The 18,550-nt window shown below is 45.9% G+C and overlaps 1 protein-coding gene across 2 annotated transcripts in view; it reads right to left on the bottom strand.

Annotated features, from left to right (window-relative positions):
* MB21D2 (Mab-21 domain containing 2) overlaps nt 1–17,080 on the bottom strand; it is a 56,586-nt gene extending 39,506 nt beyond the window's left edge. Inside the window, exon 1 of one of the 2 annotated variants that reach the window (XM_083847781.1) lies at nt 16,843–17,080. In XM_083847781.1, coding sequence (XP_083703907.1) covers nt 16,843–17,053 — 211 coding nt within the window. In that variant the 5' untranslated portion in view covers nt 17,054–17,080. The remainder of the gene's footprint in view (nt 1–16,842) is intronic. The other variant, XM_083847782.1, reaches the window with a different exon arrangement.
* Between the last annotated feature and the right edge of the window lie 1,470 nt (nt 17,081–18,550).

The raw sequence follows: 18,550 nt of genomic DNA, 5'->3' as shown, positions 1-18,550 counted from the left end.
CCTTCCTGCACCACAGAGATGACCCCTAGCCTACCCGGGTCTTTGGTATTCAGATCTAACTAACCATCCTGATGGGCAGCTGAAGAATGAAGGACACGCTTGGAATTGCCAACCTAAAACATGGAAAAACTCTGAGTTCCCTCCTTATTCCCAAGTAAATCTCCCCTTTTTGAATGTCTACTGTTTGTTAGTTCAAGATTCTCTACATAATGGGAGGGGCTGGAAATTCATTTTAATTTTTCTTAAATGTATGAGAAATAATGAACCTCCCCCAAAGCCTCCAAGCTGAATTACCCTCTTTCCAGGAATTAGGAATTTGTACAAAAGTATTCTTGACCTGCCAAAACAGCAGTTTGGAAGAATGCTACATAGCAGCAAAGAAATGGCAGACGACAAAAAGTCTGTTTGCACATTATATGCTTTATGATACAGTGCCATGTACATGCCATGAATCACAGTCCGCCAAATGCCTTCATTACTTGGCTCGTGTATTCGTATCCAACCAAAGCACATCAATTAGCTCTCCTTTCCAAACAGCTAAACACATAATAGTTATTTATGGCTAGAGACATTTTGTTTCAAAATAGCCCAATGCAAAATTTGCAGCATTGAAGCTAAACAATAAGATACTAGTTTGCAAGTAATCCTGCTGGCCTAGGAGATCAGAATTCCTGAATTGTTACCTTTTTATTATTGGAAAGGAAAGAAATTTGCTTTTACAGGAAACAATGAGTACGTAGTTTGGACGGACAGCAATCACACCTCCAGATGGATGGAGAAAAAGAGGGTGGGAGGCAGGGTGAAGACACAACCCCTCCCGCCTATGAGATGGAAATAACCCGTGCTGTTTGCAAACAGCCTTTACATCAGAAGGCTGAGGATGGACAAGTGAACAGACATCTCCTTGGTCTGTGCAGACAGATGCCACCGGGGCAGATGAAGCTCTCCCTGTGTGGCAGAACATGCTTGTGCTGTGTCAGTCTGGTGGCTCTGTCGGATACAAGTGCACTTCAGGTGTCCACAGCAATTCAGTATCAAGTCACACTGTAGTCTGGGTGAGCACTGTGTGTACACATCATTTAGGAGTGCTTTTGGCAATTTGCAGGTGAGGAAAATATGGGTGCTGGCAAAAGCAGCTCATAAATAAACAAGACTATTTAAATATAAAATAAAATGCAATGAAATGCACTCTGTGGCCACAGCAAGTCACTTAAGAATTATGAGACGCTTCCTGACAGATTGCTGGTAAGCACAGACTATTTCACCCTCCTTTAGACAGCTAACAGGATCCAGCCCTTCCCACCACTTAAAATTCAATACTGTCAGAGACTGCCGACTCCTCTGTACATCGGAAGCAATGGGGGAAGCGAACAAAGCTGCTTTACTTTCCTCTAATCTTTCTCCCTTGTGTGGCTGCACCAGATGGTGCCGAGCTGCAGGTTGGAGGGAGATAATAAGCCCAGAGGAAACAAAATGGTAATATTAGGTTATAAAACAGCTGACCTTCAAATATGACGTCAGCTTGTGTTTAATTGATGGGACAGGTCCAGACAGACAGACGCATGCACACCGGGATGGCTGTGTGCAGCACCTTCCTTTCTAATATGGGAAGAAGCCATACGGCAGCACTGTTAAAATGGTCTGTTCAAACTTTACAGGTGTGAGAACAAGCAGAGAAAAAGACAGTCTCCATTTCTCTCGAGATGGGCAGACCCACTCAGGGAAAGCATTCTTGCTGAGAGTGGTTTTCCTTTAACCCCTGGTTCAGCATCTCCATTCTCTGCCGTCGCCTGCCTCTCCCACTGCAAGCAAAGTAAAATAACCCTACAGTTAGAGAGCACTGATCTTCTGTAAGAGGAAAATTATCAAATACAAGACGGTTTTAAGCATCTGGCTACTCTGGCCCAGAGCTTTACTTCCAGCTGCCATCACTGCAAACACTGCTAGTGGTTTTATATACCTCGTTGAGGGCTGGGGATATCTTGCTTCGGTCAAGCACTGGCTCGGGAGAACTCTGCCACAGCATGCAGTAAAATTCTGCAGCCTTGTTTGGTAGCTGGCCTCAAGAATTTCCCACCAGGCTAATGCTGAATGATGACTTTGTGTGATGCCCAGCTTTAGGATAAAGAAAGCAAACCACACTACACATGGACACTGGCCCAGCCACCCGTCCAATAGCGCACGGGTCCCCCACCAAACCTTCTTGTCCCACAAACAGCCCTGTAACTCCTCGTTGTCCTCAGAAACCAAGAGTTGTCACAGGCTGCTGGCAGGGGAAATGCCTTCCCAGGAACTCGGGAGTTTTGCACAGAGCTTGGAACTGGGACAGCAGTGATTTAACATCTACCATTAAAAGCAGTTTAAAATTTAATGGTCAGAGCATAATAAATCCTATCCTTACATTTTCAGCTTGCAAGCCAGGCCACCGGTAGGACAGAAATAGCTTTGCTGCAAGGCAATCAAGAACAATTTCAAGAACAAAAGTATTTTACAGAGAACACAAACCTTGGATTGTCTCAAACCATGGCCTTCTCCAGCACCTTTGATGCTAAGACACGGAGTCAGGAAAGGAGGTACTCAAGCAACCAGTAGTTGCCAGTTAGATTAGGTACAGACAAGAAATGAGGAATCAATCCTGAACCGTAGTGCAAAACTGGAGCACTGTCCTCCTTGGTGCAGAACAGAATAGCAACAACCCTAAAAATAACCTTACATTTTACTTCAGGGGTCTCATTTGGGTCTAGTCTACTTCTCATTCTGTTCTTAGCATCTCAGACAGCTGGAATCACTGCCAGGTTACTAAGCAGGGCACTAACACCTGCACGTACAGGCGCTGCATGCTCACAGTTTGGGCGGCACTCCCAGATCACTGCTGGAGGGATGCTGGCCACACGGTTGTTCTGCTGCGCTGAGGACACAAACTGTTTTGCCTTCCTGTGTCAGCAGGTTTCTAAAGCCGACAGGAGGAGGAACCTTTCACCTATCCACCAGACGCACAGACCCATCCCTTCACCCCCTGCTGCCATACCTGTAGCTGGAAAACAAAACCACAGACTCGTGCCACCTTGCTGTGCAAGGCACCAACAAGGCAAAGACACACAACACAGGGCTGTGGACAAAGCCAAGCAAGTGGTGGGGTTTGTGAGACCAGCTTAGCTCCTGACCTTTTCACGTCCTTCAACAGGAAGGATTCAAGTGGATGGATGATAAAAATGAGGCTGCTTTAGCACGGAGAGGACATCAAAAAGAGGTTTTCAAAAGCAATACCACCTCCATCCTACGCACGCACTTTCTCCTCTTACCTCCTTAGGTCAATTGCCCCTGTAATTTAGGGCGATACACCACTAACTACAGCCTCTTTAATATCCCAGTCACTAAAGTTTTAATGCCTTAAAAACAAAGGGATTGGGAGAGGGGGTGGTGAAGGGAGTGGTGTGAAGCTGTGCTGTGCCAGGGAAGAGAAGAGGCCTCTCTGCAGCGTTTTGATGTAGGCTCCTGCTGTTCTAATGGAACCTTACCCAGAAAAATAAATCTTTAATTAAAGAAGGCTGCAAACAACCACAATGGGGCTTTTTCGTGGCGATACGAACCCTACTGCAGTTTCTAAAGCTCTTGGTTGAACAGAGGGCGAGCAGCGGCAGCCCCACACGGTGCTGAAGTCCGCATTCCTAAAATTCCCCGGCACAGGCAGGCATGCTCAGAGAAGGCTGCTCGGTGGCTCAGGGGTCATTAGCTGAGAGTTCAGGTTCAGATGTGCCACGGGACAGAGGTCAGGGCTCCTTGTCCCTCCAGGGTTTGCTTTTGGAAGTCTTCAAGTATTCTCAGCCTGGCACCCTCAGTGTCCTTTCCTCACCCACTATTGCACAAAGCAGTTTCTGCTTGCATTCCTCCAGCCGTTACAGCCCAAGCAAATGCTGTAAGGTCTCCGGGGCAGAAGTGCAGGAGATCTGGACTGCAGCAGCCTCCTGGGAGGTCTCATGAAAACAGCAACAAGCAGCTTCCACCCTACTCCCCCCCATAACCACTACATCAGCGTGAGGGAGGAGGATCGTGTTAATGCAGCAGGAATCAACAAGCCCGCTTGTTTCTCATTCCAAAGTGAAGACAAAGGTGGGGTTTGTTCAGCTAAGCGATACAGCCAAGGCTTGCAAGGAAGGCAGGAAAATATGTGGGCATTTTAAAATTTTGTTTTGGACCTCGTCCCTTCAAATGGAATGTGTAGGGGAGTATTTTATGGAAAAAAGCACGGACAAAAAATGGAAATGCAGATGAAAAATACCTGGAAGTGCTCTACACCTGTTCAGTAACACTGCTCCTCTAGAGAGAAAGAGGAGTGGGAGGAAGGGACAAAGCAGAAAACAAAATCCAGTGCTTTAAGCTTACTTTATCCTAACTTCAGAATGGGAAGGAGTCAATAAAAACTTCAGAGTTTTAGAGAAGAAGAGAAATGGAAATAAACATTTAATTTCCGGGCACATTTTAGAAAAAATACGGCACACTAACACTGGAAAAAACAGAGCTGAAATGTAGCAGGGAAGCCTGGCTGTAAAATAATAAGATATGAGTGAACGAAGGTCCTTAAATTCCCCATGCTTCCAGCAGAGGAACACAAACAGCAAGTGGAGAAAATGAACTGCAAAGGTAGACATTTAATTTCTATTATATGGTAGAAGTTCCCTGACAAATCAGCTTTGACAAATGTGCTAGTCAAATTGCACAATCCTTGTTTTTAAGCTATTCATATGCAGTGTTTAACAGGAACATTTTCAGCCATAGACTCTGAGCTGTATTTGGTAGCTACAGTGCTAATAATAAACTGTTAAAATATCTTGCTCATTCAGCTGACCAACTCCCTTAAAACGTCTTGTGGAAGAAGCCAATGTGCTGTTTGACCAGGAAATAGGTTGTCTTGGAGATATCTTCACAGTCAACAAAAGCTCAGTCAGTCACTTTGAGTGATGCTACCTAGTAATCTGCACATTAACTTCAAAGAGAAAATGAGGATATCAAAGCCACTGAAAGAGAAATCAACACCTGAAAGAAACATGCTGCTCGTCTCCCATGCACTGCTAGCTGAAGGAAAAGCTGCAGCAAGAGGAGAGCTTTGATCTCAAAATGTGCTGCTACCTCCCAGTGTAATTAGGTCACAAGGAGGCTAATGGTGTTCCTGCACATATAGCCATTTAGGTGAAAATTACAATCTATGCTGTTCTTTCAGAACCAGTTTCAGGTCAGACTTGCAGCCATCACTCCTTAAAAAGAAAGTTACCGCAAGGTTAGACAAAGAGGCAATCCAGAAGTGCCACCTAGTTATGGCTAAACTGCAAGAATTAGGAAGATTTTAGTACTACAAAGCATGCAGCAGCTCTACAGCACTGGGCATCATTTTACAGACTACCAAATATTTGCTTCCAAAATAAATCCCTAAAAGCAGGTTATTACGTAACCAGATAAGAAAAGATGCTTATATCCTAGACCTTTAATGGGATGCTAAAAAGAGATGCCATTCTCCCAAATAAAAAGTGGAGCCAGTCCTGCCCAGCTCAAAGATGCATCAAACTCCCCATCACCAGCACTAGACACAGAGACAAAATGTCATGACAGAAAGTAAGTTGAAAGCCAGCAAGATTAGATTCATGCTAATGCAAATATTACCCCATGCTTGGAATTCAGGATTGTGAACGATGGGCATGAGGTCTCTAATCTCCCCCCAAATGCCTTACCATGCAACAGGCCTTCTGTTGGGCTGTCTCCTCCCCCAAAAGACAGATTGGTGCACTAGCAGGTGCTGGATCTAGAGAAACATGGACCAACACCATCCACAAAGCATCCTAAATTCCATTTAGCACACGCTCTGATGATCCACCATAGTCCAGAACTGATGGATGTTTATTCCCCTCCTGAGCTGCTGCGAGGTCATTGGCACAGGCAGCCTTGAGGTCTGCCGGAGATGGTGTTCCCCCAAGGCCTTATGCAAGCACAGAGATGCACTTAATGGATCAACATCTCTGCTAACTCAATAGCGTCTGAAACCACGAATCCATTAACTGTGGGCCTGCATATTTGTAGCACAGAACTGCTGCATAATTTTCTTAATAGTGCCACATATGACTTGGGAGTAGGCCAATTCCTAGGCAAACAGGGATGTATGTAAATGCTTAGAAACGTCAGGAAGAAAGACACAGTCCCTGTATAGAGCATTCCTGTCATCAGCTCCAGATAAGGGGAAAAAGAAAAGCCTTGTCCCAGCTGTAATGAAGGGTCCCCCTGGTAGCAAGAAAAGTGGCTTTGCTCAGAGAATATTTGCATCTCAGCTGAATTAGTTGATGTGTGTTGAACACTCTGAAAATTGTGAAGTAGTATATAAATGCTAAGGATTGTTATTTATTATTGTTTTGGTGCACAACAGCGGAAAGCACTGCCATTTACAGACGCAAATTAAGAACAACAGGAGGTCTATGGACACGCTGTGGGTCTGGGGATTTTGTTCATTTGTCTCTCCCCATTCCTACAGAAGCCTCTTCAATAGGACTGCTGCAAGCCTCATCAAGCAGGGCTGTGTGCCACAGTGGAACAGCTTTGCCGAGATGGGACAAGCCCTCCACCTGCAAACCTCAGCGGCACCATCTCTCTACACACACCTCTCTCCTACACTCCAAAGCACTGTCATCGATGCCCTTGATTACCAGAATGTTGTCACCTAAATTATTTGGTTTGGGCAAAGTTAGAAATGCATACGTACATACATAAAGACACGTACACATTCCCAGGGTAACGAAAGGGTTAGTCACAAAGAGCTGAGAGCTCCGAGTGACACGCACTGGCACATTAGAGTGAGGTGATTCATACACACAAGTGATGTCTGACAAGACCGGTCTCAGCATAAGAGCAAATTTTTAGACATCAATTTCTTTACCTGCATTGTTAAGAAGCAGCTTAGATACAAAGATGATTCTAAACCTCCTGTCTGCGGCTTTGGTGAGGGAGTAAGAGGGACTGTCTGGCTTTTAAAGCAACTCAGGAGTGCTCATTTTTCCAGAGCCAGAATTTATATTTAAGAAGATCAAAATCACTTTTTTCCCTTTAATTTTCCAGACTAACTTGTAGCTTTAATGTCTCCAGCTCTGACTCAAAGAATGCTGTGCTTAAATAGCACATACGACCCCCCCCTTCCCCAAGATAATTAAAATAACTGCAGAGATATTGTCATTCTTTGGTGTTGCAAGTCTGCCAAAGTGGCTGTTTTCAGATAACGCTTCTGCCTCACCTGCGTGCTTTACACATTCACAAAGTTCAGAGGGTATTGGGGAAACCTGGGAGTACAGGGTCAAGCTTTTACAGACAAGTTAGCACATAAAACAAACCCCTCTGACAGATGCTCAGGCAAATTCTAATATCTCCTTTTTCTCAATACTGCACTTAGATGTGCATTACAGATTGCACACAGGAGGAAAAAAAAAACACCAGGCATTTAATTCAAATGGTGCAGCTTGTTCAGAGATATTGCATTTGCAGAGAGTTGCATTTTCCTTAAGCTAGTGATTGCTTACTTGGTTGCCCTACTGTCTATGATATACAGACATTTCGGCAACTTAAGCTTGGAGGGCCAAATATCAAGGGGCCAATATCAATACCTGATCTGCCATTCACCACGCTTTATGCAACTTCCAAAAGGCAAATTGCAGAGGCAGAAGGCAACAGAGCCCCTGAAGAGTTGTTACAGCAACATTCCCTCCTCTATTTGCAGAGCTGAAAATTGTTTTATGAATACCATTCAACCCAAAGATTAAAATAAACAGTAATTCACTGTCCATGCTGGAACAGAAGCAAGCTGTGCTGGTTGTATGGCAGGGACTGACCACGGGAGAATAGCTGTACAGCTTATCCCTGTGTACGGATCCGCATCCATACCCAGGCTTCAGAACTATATATAACAGAACAGTGAGCTAAGGCACCTCTGAATCAATAAAACCACACCACTCTGAATGCTGGCAAAGAAAGAAGCGTATTTGGAAGCACATTAGGATATCTATCTTGTCCCTTCTCCCAAGACAAGCCTTATTCCATCTGAATGAAATTGGCTAGCTCCTGTGCTTGCACTCAGCTCCAGATTCCTCAGTGCACCAGGCAGTGTTGGACAACCACATTCAAGAGTGGCAACATACAAAAAGAGTTCATACGAATCAGTCACAAAGTGCCTACAAGAGCTCACAAGCTCCTGCAGAATGTCCTCTAGAGCAGGTTCCTGTCACACGGAGCTAGGGACAGAGATTAGTTATCAGCTTTGACACTCAGCAGGACTGTGTCACAAAGGATTAAAACATTATATCATGAGGTGTCAGCAGACGTAGCTTTCCTGCTGTTACACCACTAAGTTATACATTAATTAGTGAGGCACAAAACAAACATGAAGTATCTCCAAGCACCTGCCCCATGGATCAGGCCCAGCCAGAGCTATTAGCACAGGATTCCTTTCCAAGAGGAAGTTCCACTGGGTCCCAGGATCACCCAAAGCATCACCAAGAGAGCCATTAAAATGCAAATGTAGAAGCCTGAAGGGAAAAACACTGAAGTTGATTGCATTGTTTGCCTTAATATTTTTGAGAGTTCTGTAATGCAATCCCTTCCTCACAGTCTCAGCATCTGATTTTCTAAACCAGGTCATATATGCACCAGTGAATAAAAACATCCTTTCTTGAGAGAGGTGTGCAACAGCATCAAAAGACCCTACAACACGAGCAGGAGAGCTGAAATAAGTAATTGTAGAACAGAAAAATCACATGGCCTAACTGTTTTTGCTACAGAGCGAGAACCAACTTACCTATTTCTGGATGCAACTGCTGAGAAATGTTCCCTAGCTACTCAGCAATTCAGGACCAAATCATTTATGAACCCTCACTCCATCAGTGGGTGAAGGAAATTCCACATGGTCTGACTGAAAGCCACAGTAGAGAAGATCTAAGAAGACCAACAACATCCCACACATAAACCTCTACTTTTCATCTAAATCATGACCTAAGAAAGGTGTCATAGGACACAATAAATGATTCTGTCCCAATTTCTTACAGCTACCTCAGCAGCATTTCTAGCTTCAGCTCTGTCTGGCATTTTCCCCTTGCTTGGCATTGCCAGATTCTGCCAAATTACATCAGCATACAGCCTGTACCCAGGTTGTATTCTTTAAACTAATTTATCAGAGTTTTGGGATCCCTTCAGAATAAAATGAGATTACTTGCTACAACTGCCTAACCCAGTCAGGTTGTAATGTCTCTCCCAGAAGCTGAGCTGTACTTGATCCCAAAGCCACCACTAGATCAACACATGATGGCAGAGCAACTACCTGTCGTCACTACTGGAAGACTCCCTGAAGCTCTCAAAAGCAGACTTCCATTTCCAGCTGTAGTCTCAGAGGGTTGCACGGTTAAAGTACTCTAAGATGAAGAACAGCAACACCACAACCTTTCACCAACTGCTGAAGCACAGGAGACAGGGGAAGCCTTGTAGTAGCACTGAGGTCTCACATTATTAGCCTCAGAAAGTTGCTGTGTGAACTGGGGGACAGCTCAAAATGGAACATAGTTCTAGGGTGTCTGGAGTCAGTATTTAAGCGTGATTTTCTTTGGGTGAAATGGATACCACCCACCTCCTGTTCTACCAGCCGAAACCACCCAGAGCAGTGCAAACTTCTGCCCAGAGCCCTAAACATGAGCGGGCGGGAGTAGCTGCCACTGCTGTTTCAAAGGCGAGGATGTTAGGAACCTTAAAGGAATGAACTCCCCCCATTCGGTGCTGTGCAAATTGTACTTTTTACAACAGCATGCTCACAACAAAATGCATTAACCACCTTCTAATTAAATACTTTCAATTAGATTAAAATTATACTGTCCGACAGATTAAATATAATGCATTAACAGGACTGTAATAACTTCCTTAGCATCAAGTGTTTATTAAAAGCTCAAAAGTCAAATATGCTGGGGGGGAGGGTGGAAATTAATCTTCCTCAAACTGAATACTACAGCAGATGTTAATTCCAGAAAGTCACTGAAATGGTGCTTTGAAAGAACTAAAGGAAGTCTATCTGACAAGGGTGTACATGATTCAGGAACCTGCCAGGTTGGCTGAAGTACTAATCCACTAGGTCCAGGACAATTCCTCTTTGCAATGAAAGGGAATATAGCAAAGTGGTAGAAATGAAAGCAGACAGCAGAGTTCTCTGCAATAAAAAGAAAGGAAAATCCATAGCAGCATCTGTCAATTGGAACGTCAGCTGCTGCTGAAAGATTTATTCTGAATGTCTCATAATCTGCCTTCCAGTTGCATTAACAAAAGAAAGAAGCCAAATCCCATATTTTTCGCAGTTAGACAGGAAGACAGGGTTGTGCTAACAGAAGTCATAAAACTTCGCCAGATATAAAATCCATAGGTAGGATGGGGAACCTATGAAGTATAGCTGCAGCTTCCAATAGTGCTTCACTTCAGCCTGCTGAACTCACACCCCATTACTAGTGATCTGAACAAGACTTGGGCGAAGAACTTGAGATATTTATCTAAAGGTCATTTTTCAGCTCTCTCACCCTTGCTCCCATGCATGAACACCTCTCTTTTCTCAATAAGGGAAGTTCTGCAAGTGCAGCATCCAAAGCAGTCTTCTGCTTTATCTCCCGTGGTAGATTGTCTGTTTTTCCTAAGAAAACCAGGGGAGATACCCTTTCCTCACCCACAGCTCCATCTACTCTAGTGCTTGTGTCATACCCTACAGATTGGCAAATTAAAGAAACCTCTACATGTACGTTCTGCGATGAATGGACTGTTGGTCTCACGAAATTTTAACTCCTCTTTCAGAGGCTATCTCACCAAGATACCAATGGACAGAACTGATGGTTTTATTTTAGCATACAGAACTTAACCCAGCCCAGCTCTCAGTTGCTAAAGGAAAACCCAGCTCAGGAGGGATGTCACCCTGCATAATGCATTCAATTCTTAAAGCTCACTTTTCATAGCAAATAAACTACAGCGCTTGCTTTCCAAGTTAGCACCTACATAGTCCAACGACCAGGTTCATACACTAGCATCACCTAGACGTAAGTAATGGATTCAGTGGCAGACTATTTTTCTTAGACTCCAAGAGAATTGAGAGGTCCATGCCAGGACCTCTACCTGCAGCTGCCACTGCAGGGTCTCACAAAGACATGCCTGGAGCTCCGTTGTCACCTCAGTCACTGTTCAGAGCATCATGCTGAGGCAACCCTGGCGATTTGAAGCCCCCTCGACTGGAAGTGAGAGCTCATCTCTCGGTCTAAACCACATTTTTTTCTACACTGTTCCCATCTAACTTACCTTGCAGAGTACAGACATGGAGGGTTTGTGTGGACAGAGAAAAGAGAACAGGGATGGGTTTCAGAGACGTACCTGGGAAAACTGTCTTTGCAGCCAAAGGATTGGCTGCACAGGGGCAAAACTGTATGGAACAAGGCCTGAGAAAAGATGCAAAAGTTTTGTCTGTACAAGATATTGTTAAAGTCATCAGGAACCTGGCTTTTGACAAATCAAAATGAAGAAAGACAATCCACGCTATCCAAAAAACTTGCACAGTTTAGGGGCTCCCTTTGAGAAGACCAGGCCGAACTAGCACCTAGCCTCCTCCAGGCTGGACTGTGCGTGCAGGCTGCTCTGCCTCTCTGACTACACATCTGTCTTGTAAATCACCAAAGCTACAGAAAAACATGCCCTCCAGCCCTCCTGAGCAGTGCTGTACGTGCCTTTGTTTAGCTTCACCTATAATCAGCTGCCGAAAAGAAAGTTGAACAACTGGTTTCTGACTAGAGCTGCTCCAAATGTTCCAGCATTCGTGCAAAGTCATGTAGAAGAAAAATGGAAAAGTCAAAAACCCAACAACTCGTGTATCCTGGTTACCATCCTCCACTATAATTATAAAATTGCCCTTAAAACATAATTACATAATTGGGCTTGGCAAGCATTCACCCAAATCTTTTACAAATATTTCCCCAGACTGAAGGAACAGGCGGTGGGCAGCCTGACAAGCCTGCCATGCGAATTTGTGCCCTTAGGACATGTTCCTAGCTATTACACTAAATACTTTGCATCACAGCCTAATGTTTCAAAACAGTAGTTGAGCAAGTGAAGTACCGGTGTCTTAAAATAAATTGAGAGAAAATGTTCAAGCTATTTGCACCGCACATGGCGAGCGACCCCCCTTCGAACAAAGAGATGGAGGAGGCTAGCGGTCCTTTTTAACTGGTAACAGAGACAGAATCCCCAGGGGAGGTGAAATTGGTTAGCTTCTGATAGCTACAGCCAACTGGAAGCTATCGACGCCTTGCTAGGGTTATACCGCCAGCGTAGCACCCTGTCCGTTAAAATAAAACAAAGAAAAGAAAACACGACCTCAAATGCAAGCAGAGAAACCTGTGGTCTGCAGGGAGTGGGGACCCACCAGAAGCCAGAAATGAAATCTGCAGTACAGTAGGGCTGGTTTTAGCAGCTGTGCATTATGCATTCAGCAGCACGGGGAATGCCAGCAGGGAGCCTTTATTAACATAGGCCTCCGAGTATACAGTGTGCTCCTGTCATGATTGGCCTCTCTTGAGAAAAGGTGCACACATACAAAAGACTTAACCCCAGAGAGATCACACCAGTCCTGTTGCTATTTCATCAGCCCGACGCCACAACAGAAACAAGAGAATTTCTGTGATTTATCATAGATGAACAGGCAACAGTTCCAACAATGCCTGAAATCTAGACTATAATGGAAGGTTTCATCGGCAAGTTATACCAAGTAGGGAATGGGAAAAAACGCCACACAAACCCACACAGAGTCACACTACCAACGTTGTCCTGATATACAGACCTCCAGCGCAAGGGAGGCCACGAAATGCCTCTCTTGTAGAAGATGCTAATAAAAGCAAGCTGTTGTCAGGACACCTGTGTCCTCAGCACAGCAATCTGCACCTCCACCACGTTTTAGAGGCCCCGCAGTCCAAGAAGCAGCTGGAAGCCCTGCTGCAGATGCAGGGGCCAGCAGGGTAACTCCATGTGGGAAGCGGGTACTGGCAGCAGAAGGCTTTTGCTGGCACCAGCTCTGCCTCCGCCACAACTTGCCTCCATCGCAAACACTTGCTGGCACACCCAGCTCAGCACCGGGAAAACACCCCAGAAAAGAGGAATCATCAAACCTCAGCGCCAGGAAATGCTCCGAGCATAGGCTCTCCACCTCTCCCGTATCAGGTGCTGATACAGGCTCTCTTGAGGTCTTGTCAGCAGCTCGGAGTGGCAGCTGGCTGCCAGTCCCTGATGTGCAGCCTGTCGGCAGCCCAGGCCCAGCCCTGGGGTGTGCAGCTCCTGTCCTGTCCCACACAAGTGAGGTGCAGCCGCTGGAGCACCAAAAGAGGGGCACCAACTGGAACTAGTCCTTTCCCCGATTCGGGGGGGGAGAGAGCAACAAGAGCAAAGGGAAGGGCATGAAACGCCCTGAGCATCCCCGTTCTGACCCTACAGAGCAGAAAAGGTCTCATGATAGGAAATAGAAACAAAATGCCAGCCTGAAGAGCTCAAGAACTGCTCTAGACAACTGACTGCTAGTGCGTGCCTAGAGTGGAGGAACGGTCTGTATCTGTTCATAACTCCTTGCTCTATTATTTTTGTCTCCTCTTGTTAAGAAGTAAAACGTGAGAGTCAGTATCCCTAACAGCAGGAGCTGCTGCGAGACAGCAACAGCACTAAAAATTTCAAGAGGCTGTTTAATATGCAATGTTCTAGTTCCCAAGAGCATAATATATGTTTTCCCCCCCTTTTTTTTTTTTTTTAAGCCTAGCACATTTGCACTTTACAGCACTTTTTTATTTAGGTGCTGAACAGAAAGAGACAGGTAGTCTTTATTAAATAAGTTTCCAGGAAGTACTTGTACTGCAGGAACAACGCTCTCAAGGTTAGGTACCCCTAAAAGGTTTTGCAATATTAATGCTGTGCTCTCATCACAATTGCAGCAAGTGCTTTAAAAACCAAAATAGCATCATCTGTAACATTATCACTCAATAAAAATAACCCTTTATCACTCCTTAAGCACAAAAAACCACCAGAGTCACGGACAGACTAAGTAATCAGCTCTTTTTGCGACTGGCAGGCAGAGACTTGGTCTCCCAGTCAATCCCAGCCAGCCCATCATCTACGACACAAGACTCTCCTCCACTCCTTTTCTTGATTAATGCAGCCTCCCCTCCCTTGAGGCTCAGTTATACCTGTGTTGGAGACAAGTAATTATCAGGCACAGATCAGCACGAGTATGGGAGGTTACCCAGCACAGGCACGAAAAGCCACCTGTTGTTTCAGGGCAGGGTGCTGGCAGGACCATATGGTTGGTTTTGGTGATTAAGTATGGGATGCCCACGGATAGTCTACATGCAAAAAATAATTCCCCCAACCAATAGCCAGGTCATTTACAGCCCTATTCTAATGCTTGGGGCACAACATTTTGGACAAAGGTATGGCAAGCAGAACCTCTCCCTAATTTTATCGCAGCACAGCTCTTGAGATCTCCCATAGTTCAGTCATTAATAGCTGTGCAAGACAGCACACGGAAGAAAATGAGTTAATATAAACAGAAAGCCAAGATCTGAGCGAGAGGGCAAGCCACACAGAGTACAAACATCTGAGAATCTGTGCAAAGTCTGCTCGCCTATCAGTCATCCATGAATTACGGACCAATGTAATTAAATCAGAAAAGCTACGTTTAATTTTCCTATCATCACCCGATGAGATAAGAGCAGTACGTATGGGAGGGATCAGGCACAGGGGAAAGAGCCATTTATTAATAAGTTAAATCATTTTTAGATTTAAGAGCCTCTCTGGCTAAGATAGGTCTGATCTACAAATGTAACTTCTGGGTCTAAGGCAGACGACTCAGATACCCCGTCTCTATTTCTGTCGTGGGCTTGGTCCTGAGGTCTTGCTTTTTACAGAAACACGTCTCATTGCTAACTGTGAGATGTAACTTCAATAGAAATATAGCTTCTGTTTAAACCCATTTTTAGTCTATACACTGAAAATTGAAGAATGCTTATCTCCCACCGGTTACATTAACAGATAGCCATGTTAATCTATGCTATTCCTAAACAACCCAAAGCTGTTTTCATGAACAGCAAGCCCTTAGCAAGCACCTTCTGCGGTGCACCCGCAGAAATACAAGGTACACCACAACCTATTCTTTCTTCTATTGCCTATTCCTGCCAGTGAGACAGGAAAAAATGCCGTGGTCCCTGTCCCCTGCAAAGACAAGCAATGCTTTAACACGATCACATCAAGCTTTTTCTACCTACCAGCCAAACACTGAGAACTGCTGTTCTCACTGTTTTCTGTCCTCTCTGCTTCATCTCATCAAGCCCTTCTTCCTCAGCCAGTTATTTAAAGCCCTGATAGAAAAATGTATCACATCATAATAGTGGACGACTTCCATGGGATCAGGTTTTCAATAACAAAAATCCTACAGACTTTGTTGCAACCAGGGCTTTACCATGTAACTTTTTTTAAACAGGAAGGGAAAAACATTTATAACAGCAACTATAAATATACATGCTACTGACTTTTCAACTTGTTGTCCTTGTTCTCAAGCTAAATTTAGTCTGTTATATCCTGTCCAGCCCTTGGTGAAAAAGCAATAAACAAAATAGTCTGTGCAAATCCCAGAGCAGACAATTATACTTATCCGGGTACTTTATAAGATAACCAGCTGAACAGGTAAATGGTCATTTGGTGAGCGTAGGTATGTTCATGGCTACAGAGAAAGTGGTCTATTTCTGGGATAGGATACCCCCACGATACAGAAAATAATTATGATCACAATGGGATAGCTCTGTGCTGCTGAATCAGAAAAGTGATGTAGGTTATTCACTGTGTACACACAGACCATACATTTGGCTTGTGCCACATATGCTTCAAGGGTCTACGTGCACCTCTGAGCCACAAAGAACCATTCCCTGGCCACACCTGCTGATTACCCGTGTTCTTATTTTACACCCAGAAACGGCTGGGATATCGATTCAAATCCAGAAGACTGATTTAAACTCTAACCTGCAAGCGAAGAGCATCCTTTTGTATCTTGAGGGCTCTCGTTCCTACGAGTTATCTCTTAGTCAAAATAAGGTAAATATTTATCAGGAAATTAATGCCTACAGAACCAGAGTTGTTTGTCATTCCGCTGCTAATCTTAATAAGCCTTAGTCATGCCAGAGCCCAGGTGATTTCTGCAAGGGCCAACGCGTCTCACCCCGGTTTCAGGATCCCTGCCCGCGATTCAAAGTTTCGCGCAGACGAGGACTCCCCCGCCACAATCTGACTTGCTCCACTCGCCGCAAGTTTTGCAACCCAGGCAAGAACCGCAGCTCAGAGGATGCTCCTGCTCAAGCATCAGCCGGTCTAATAACCAAAACGAGTGGAAAAAAATACATAAAAATAAAAACCTGTGTTTCCTACAGCTTGGATAGCTGGGGGGAAAAACAATACAGGCTCGGGCTCGCCTCGCCTGCAGCCCTGCTGGCTCGGCGTACTCCTCCAGCACCGGCCGGCTCTGCCACCCTGCTTTTCCTCTCTGCTTGTACACACAGCACTGCCGAAGGGGAGGTGGAAGGGCCAGGAAAAAACAGTTTGCTGGCGGTGAGAGCGGCCCCGCGGCCGGAGAGCCCGCAGCGGGGGAAGGCTCTGCCGGTGCTGTACGGCCGGGAGCCCTGCCCCGAGGTCCCCGAGGTCCCCCAGGTCCCCGAGGTCCCCCAGGTCCCCGAGGTCCCCCAGGTCCCCGAGCGGCACCGCCACCGCCCCCGGTCCCTGCCCTACCCAGCATGGAGAAGATGAAGTCCTTCGCCGTGTGGATCTCCAGGGCTCTCTGGTCGTCGTACTCCCTCTGGTCGTGCTTGGTGAATTCCTGGATGAGTTTATTCAATTCCTCCACCCTCGCTCCCGATCGGAAATCCAGCTCCGGGAAGGGAGGCTTGCTAGTAGTGCCGGCGGACCCTGCCTTGCTGGCGAGAGGCGCCGCCATCTTCATGCAAAAAAAAAAAAAAAAAAAAAAAAAAAAGGGAAAGAAAGGCCGGGGGGGGGGGGGGCGGAAAAAAAAAAAACCACACACACACGCACACGGGAGGGGTTTGCAATGGTGCAATGGAAGAAGGCGGGCGGGCAGCCCGGGCGCGGAGGCTGCGTGGGCGGGGAGGTGCGGAGCGGGGCCGGGCACGGCGCTCAACAAGCGGCCGCGCTGCCCCCGCCCGCCCGCGGCCCCGCCGAGCCGCCCGCCGGGCTGGGGGCCGGCCTGAGCCGTGCCGAGCCGTGCCGGGCCGGGCTGAGCCGTGCCGAGTCGGGCTGAGCCGTGCCGGAGCGGCGTGGGGGCCGCCTGCTGCCGGGGGCGGTGGGTTTTGGGGGGTGGTGCGGCGGCTGGGGTCGGAGCTCCGGCTCAGAATCTGATGCCTTTATTTATTTATTTGTTTGTTTGTTTGTTTATTTTTAATTTAAATTGAATTGTAAACTTCAGTAAAAGCCTTGTCCTGAAAGTGGGTTAATAATCGGCTTGGAACTCTGCTCTTCCCCCGTGTTCCCAGAGGCATTCTGTGCTTATTCCTTTCTGGCTCCATAAGGCATCCCGTAGGTTTTGTGTGTATATATATGTACACACACACACATGCATACATGAAGTCATTTTATTGTATGTTTGTGAAGCAAAGACCAAGACAAAGTATCCTCACTGCTGCACCAACACCGTGAGCTCCACAGACAAAGGGTAGGAGAGGTGAGGTGTCTGAAGACTTGAAAGTCCAGCAGCTTGTGCCAAGGACCCAAACCTCTGATCTCCATCCATTCTCCCACTGTCAAGACAGCATGCTTTCCTTCGGTATGTGTTTTTGACACCTACTGACTTTTCAACCTGAAGTTACATCCTCCCCTTAGCCTGATATTCTGACCCTGGTCCCATCACGGAGCATATATAGCATGATCTGTTATCTACCTTGCTGCATCCATTTGTCTTCCTGCCCAGGGAACCCACAAATACATTGTTAGCTTCTGCAGGGCACTTCAGTGCTATGGCACTGATGCAAACTGCATCAAAAAGTATTATCCTCTGAAGCTTGGCAGAAAACAAAGCTTTTGTCTCAGTCCCAGACAAAGGTAAACTCTCTGTACCAAATTCTGGAGTGAGGCATTCAGACAAAAACCAGGAAGGTGGAACTAAGCGTTCACAGGCTGGTTTCCCTGATGCATGGTAAATGCAGATATTAGCGTTTAGACCTGTGCTCAGGGCTGTGGCCTGGTTCCACAGGACCACTAACCTTGGTCAGAAATGGGAGCTCAGCACCCCTGGCAGTGGGACCTTATCTGAAACAAGAATGAAAATCAAGGGTAGATTTGGCCCCTGTGGCAGAAACCACAGCCTATTCAAAGGAGAACAGGCACCGCCTGTGGCTTTGTTCTGTATTGCCTTACACAGACTCTGAGGGCACTGATATCTCATTATCTACGAAATTATGTCCCAAAGGCAAAGGTAGGAGTGCCG

This window comes from Anser anser (assembly GCF_964211835.1).
Source record: "Anser anser genome assembly, chromosome: 9".
Taxonomy (NCBI): domain Eukaryota; kingdom Metazoa; phylum Chordata; class Aves; order Anseriformes; family Anatidae; genus Anser; species Anser anser.
Note: the sequence above shows the minus strand (reverse complement) of the source record. Positions and strands in the feature narration are given on the sequence as shown.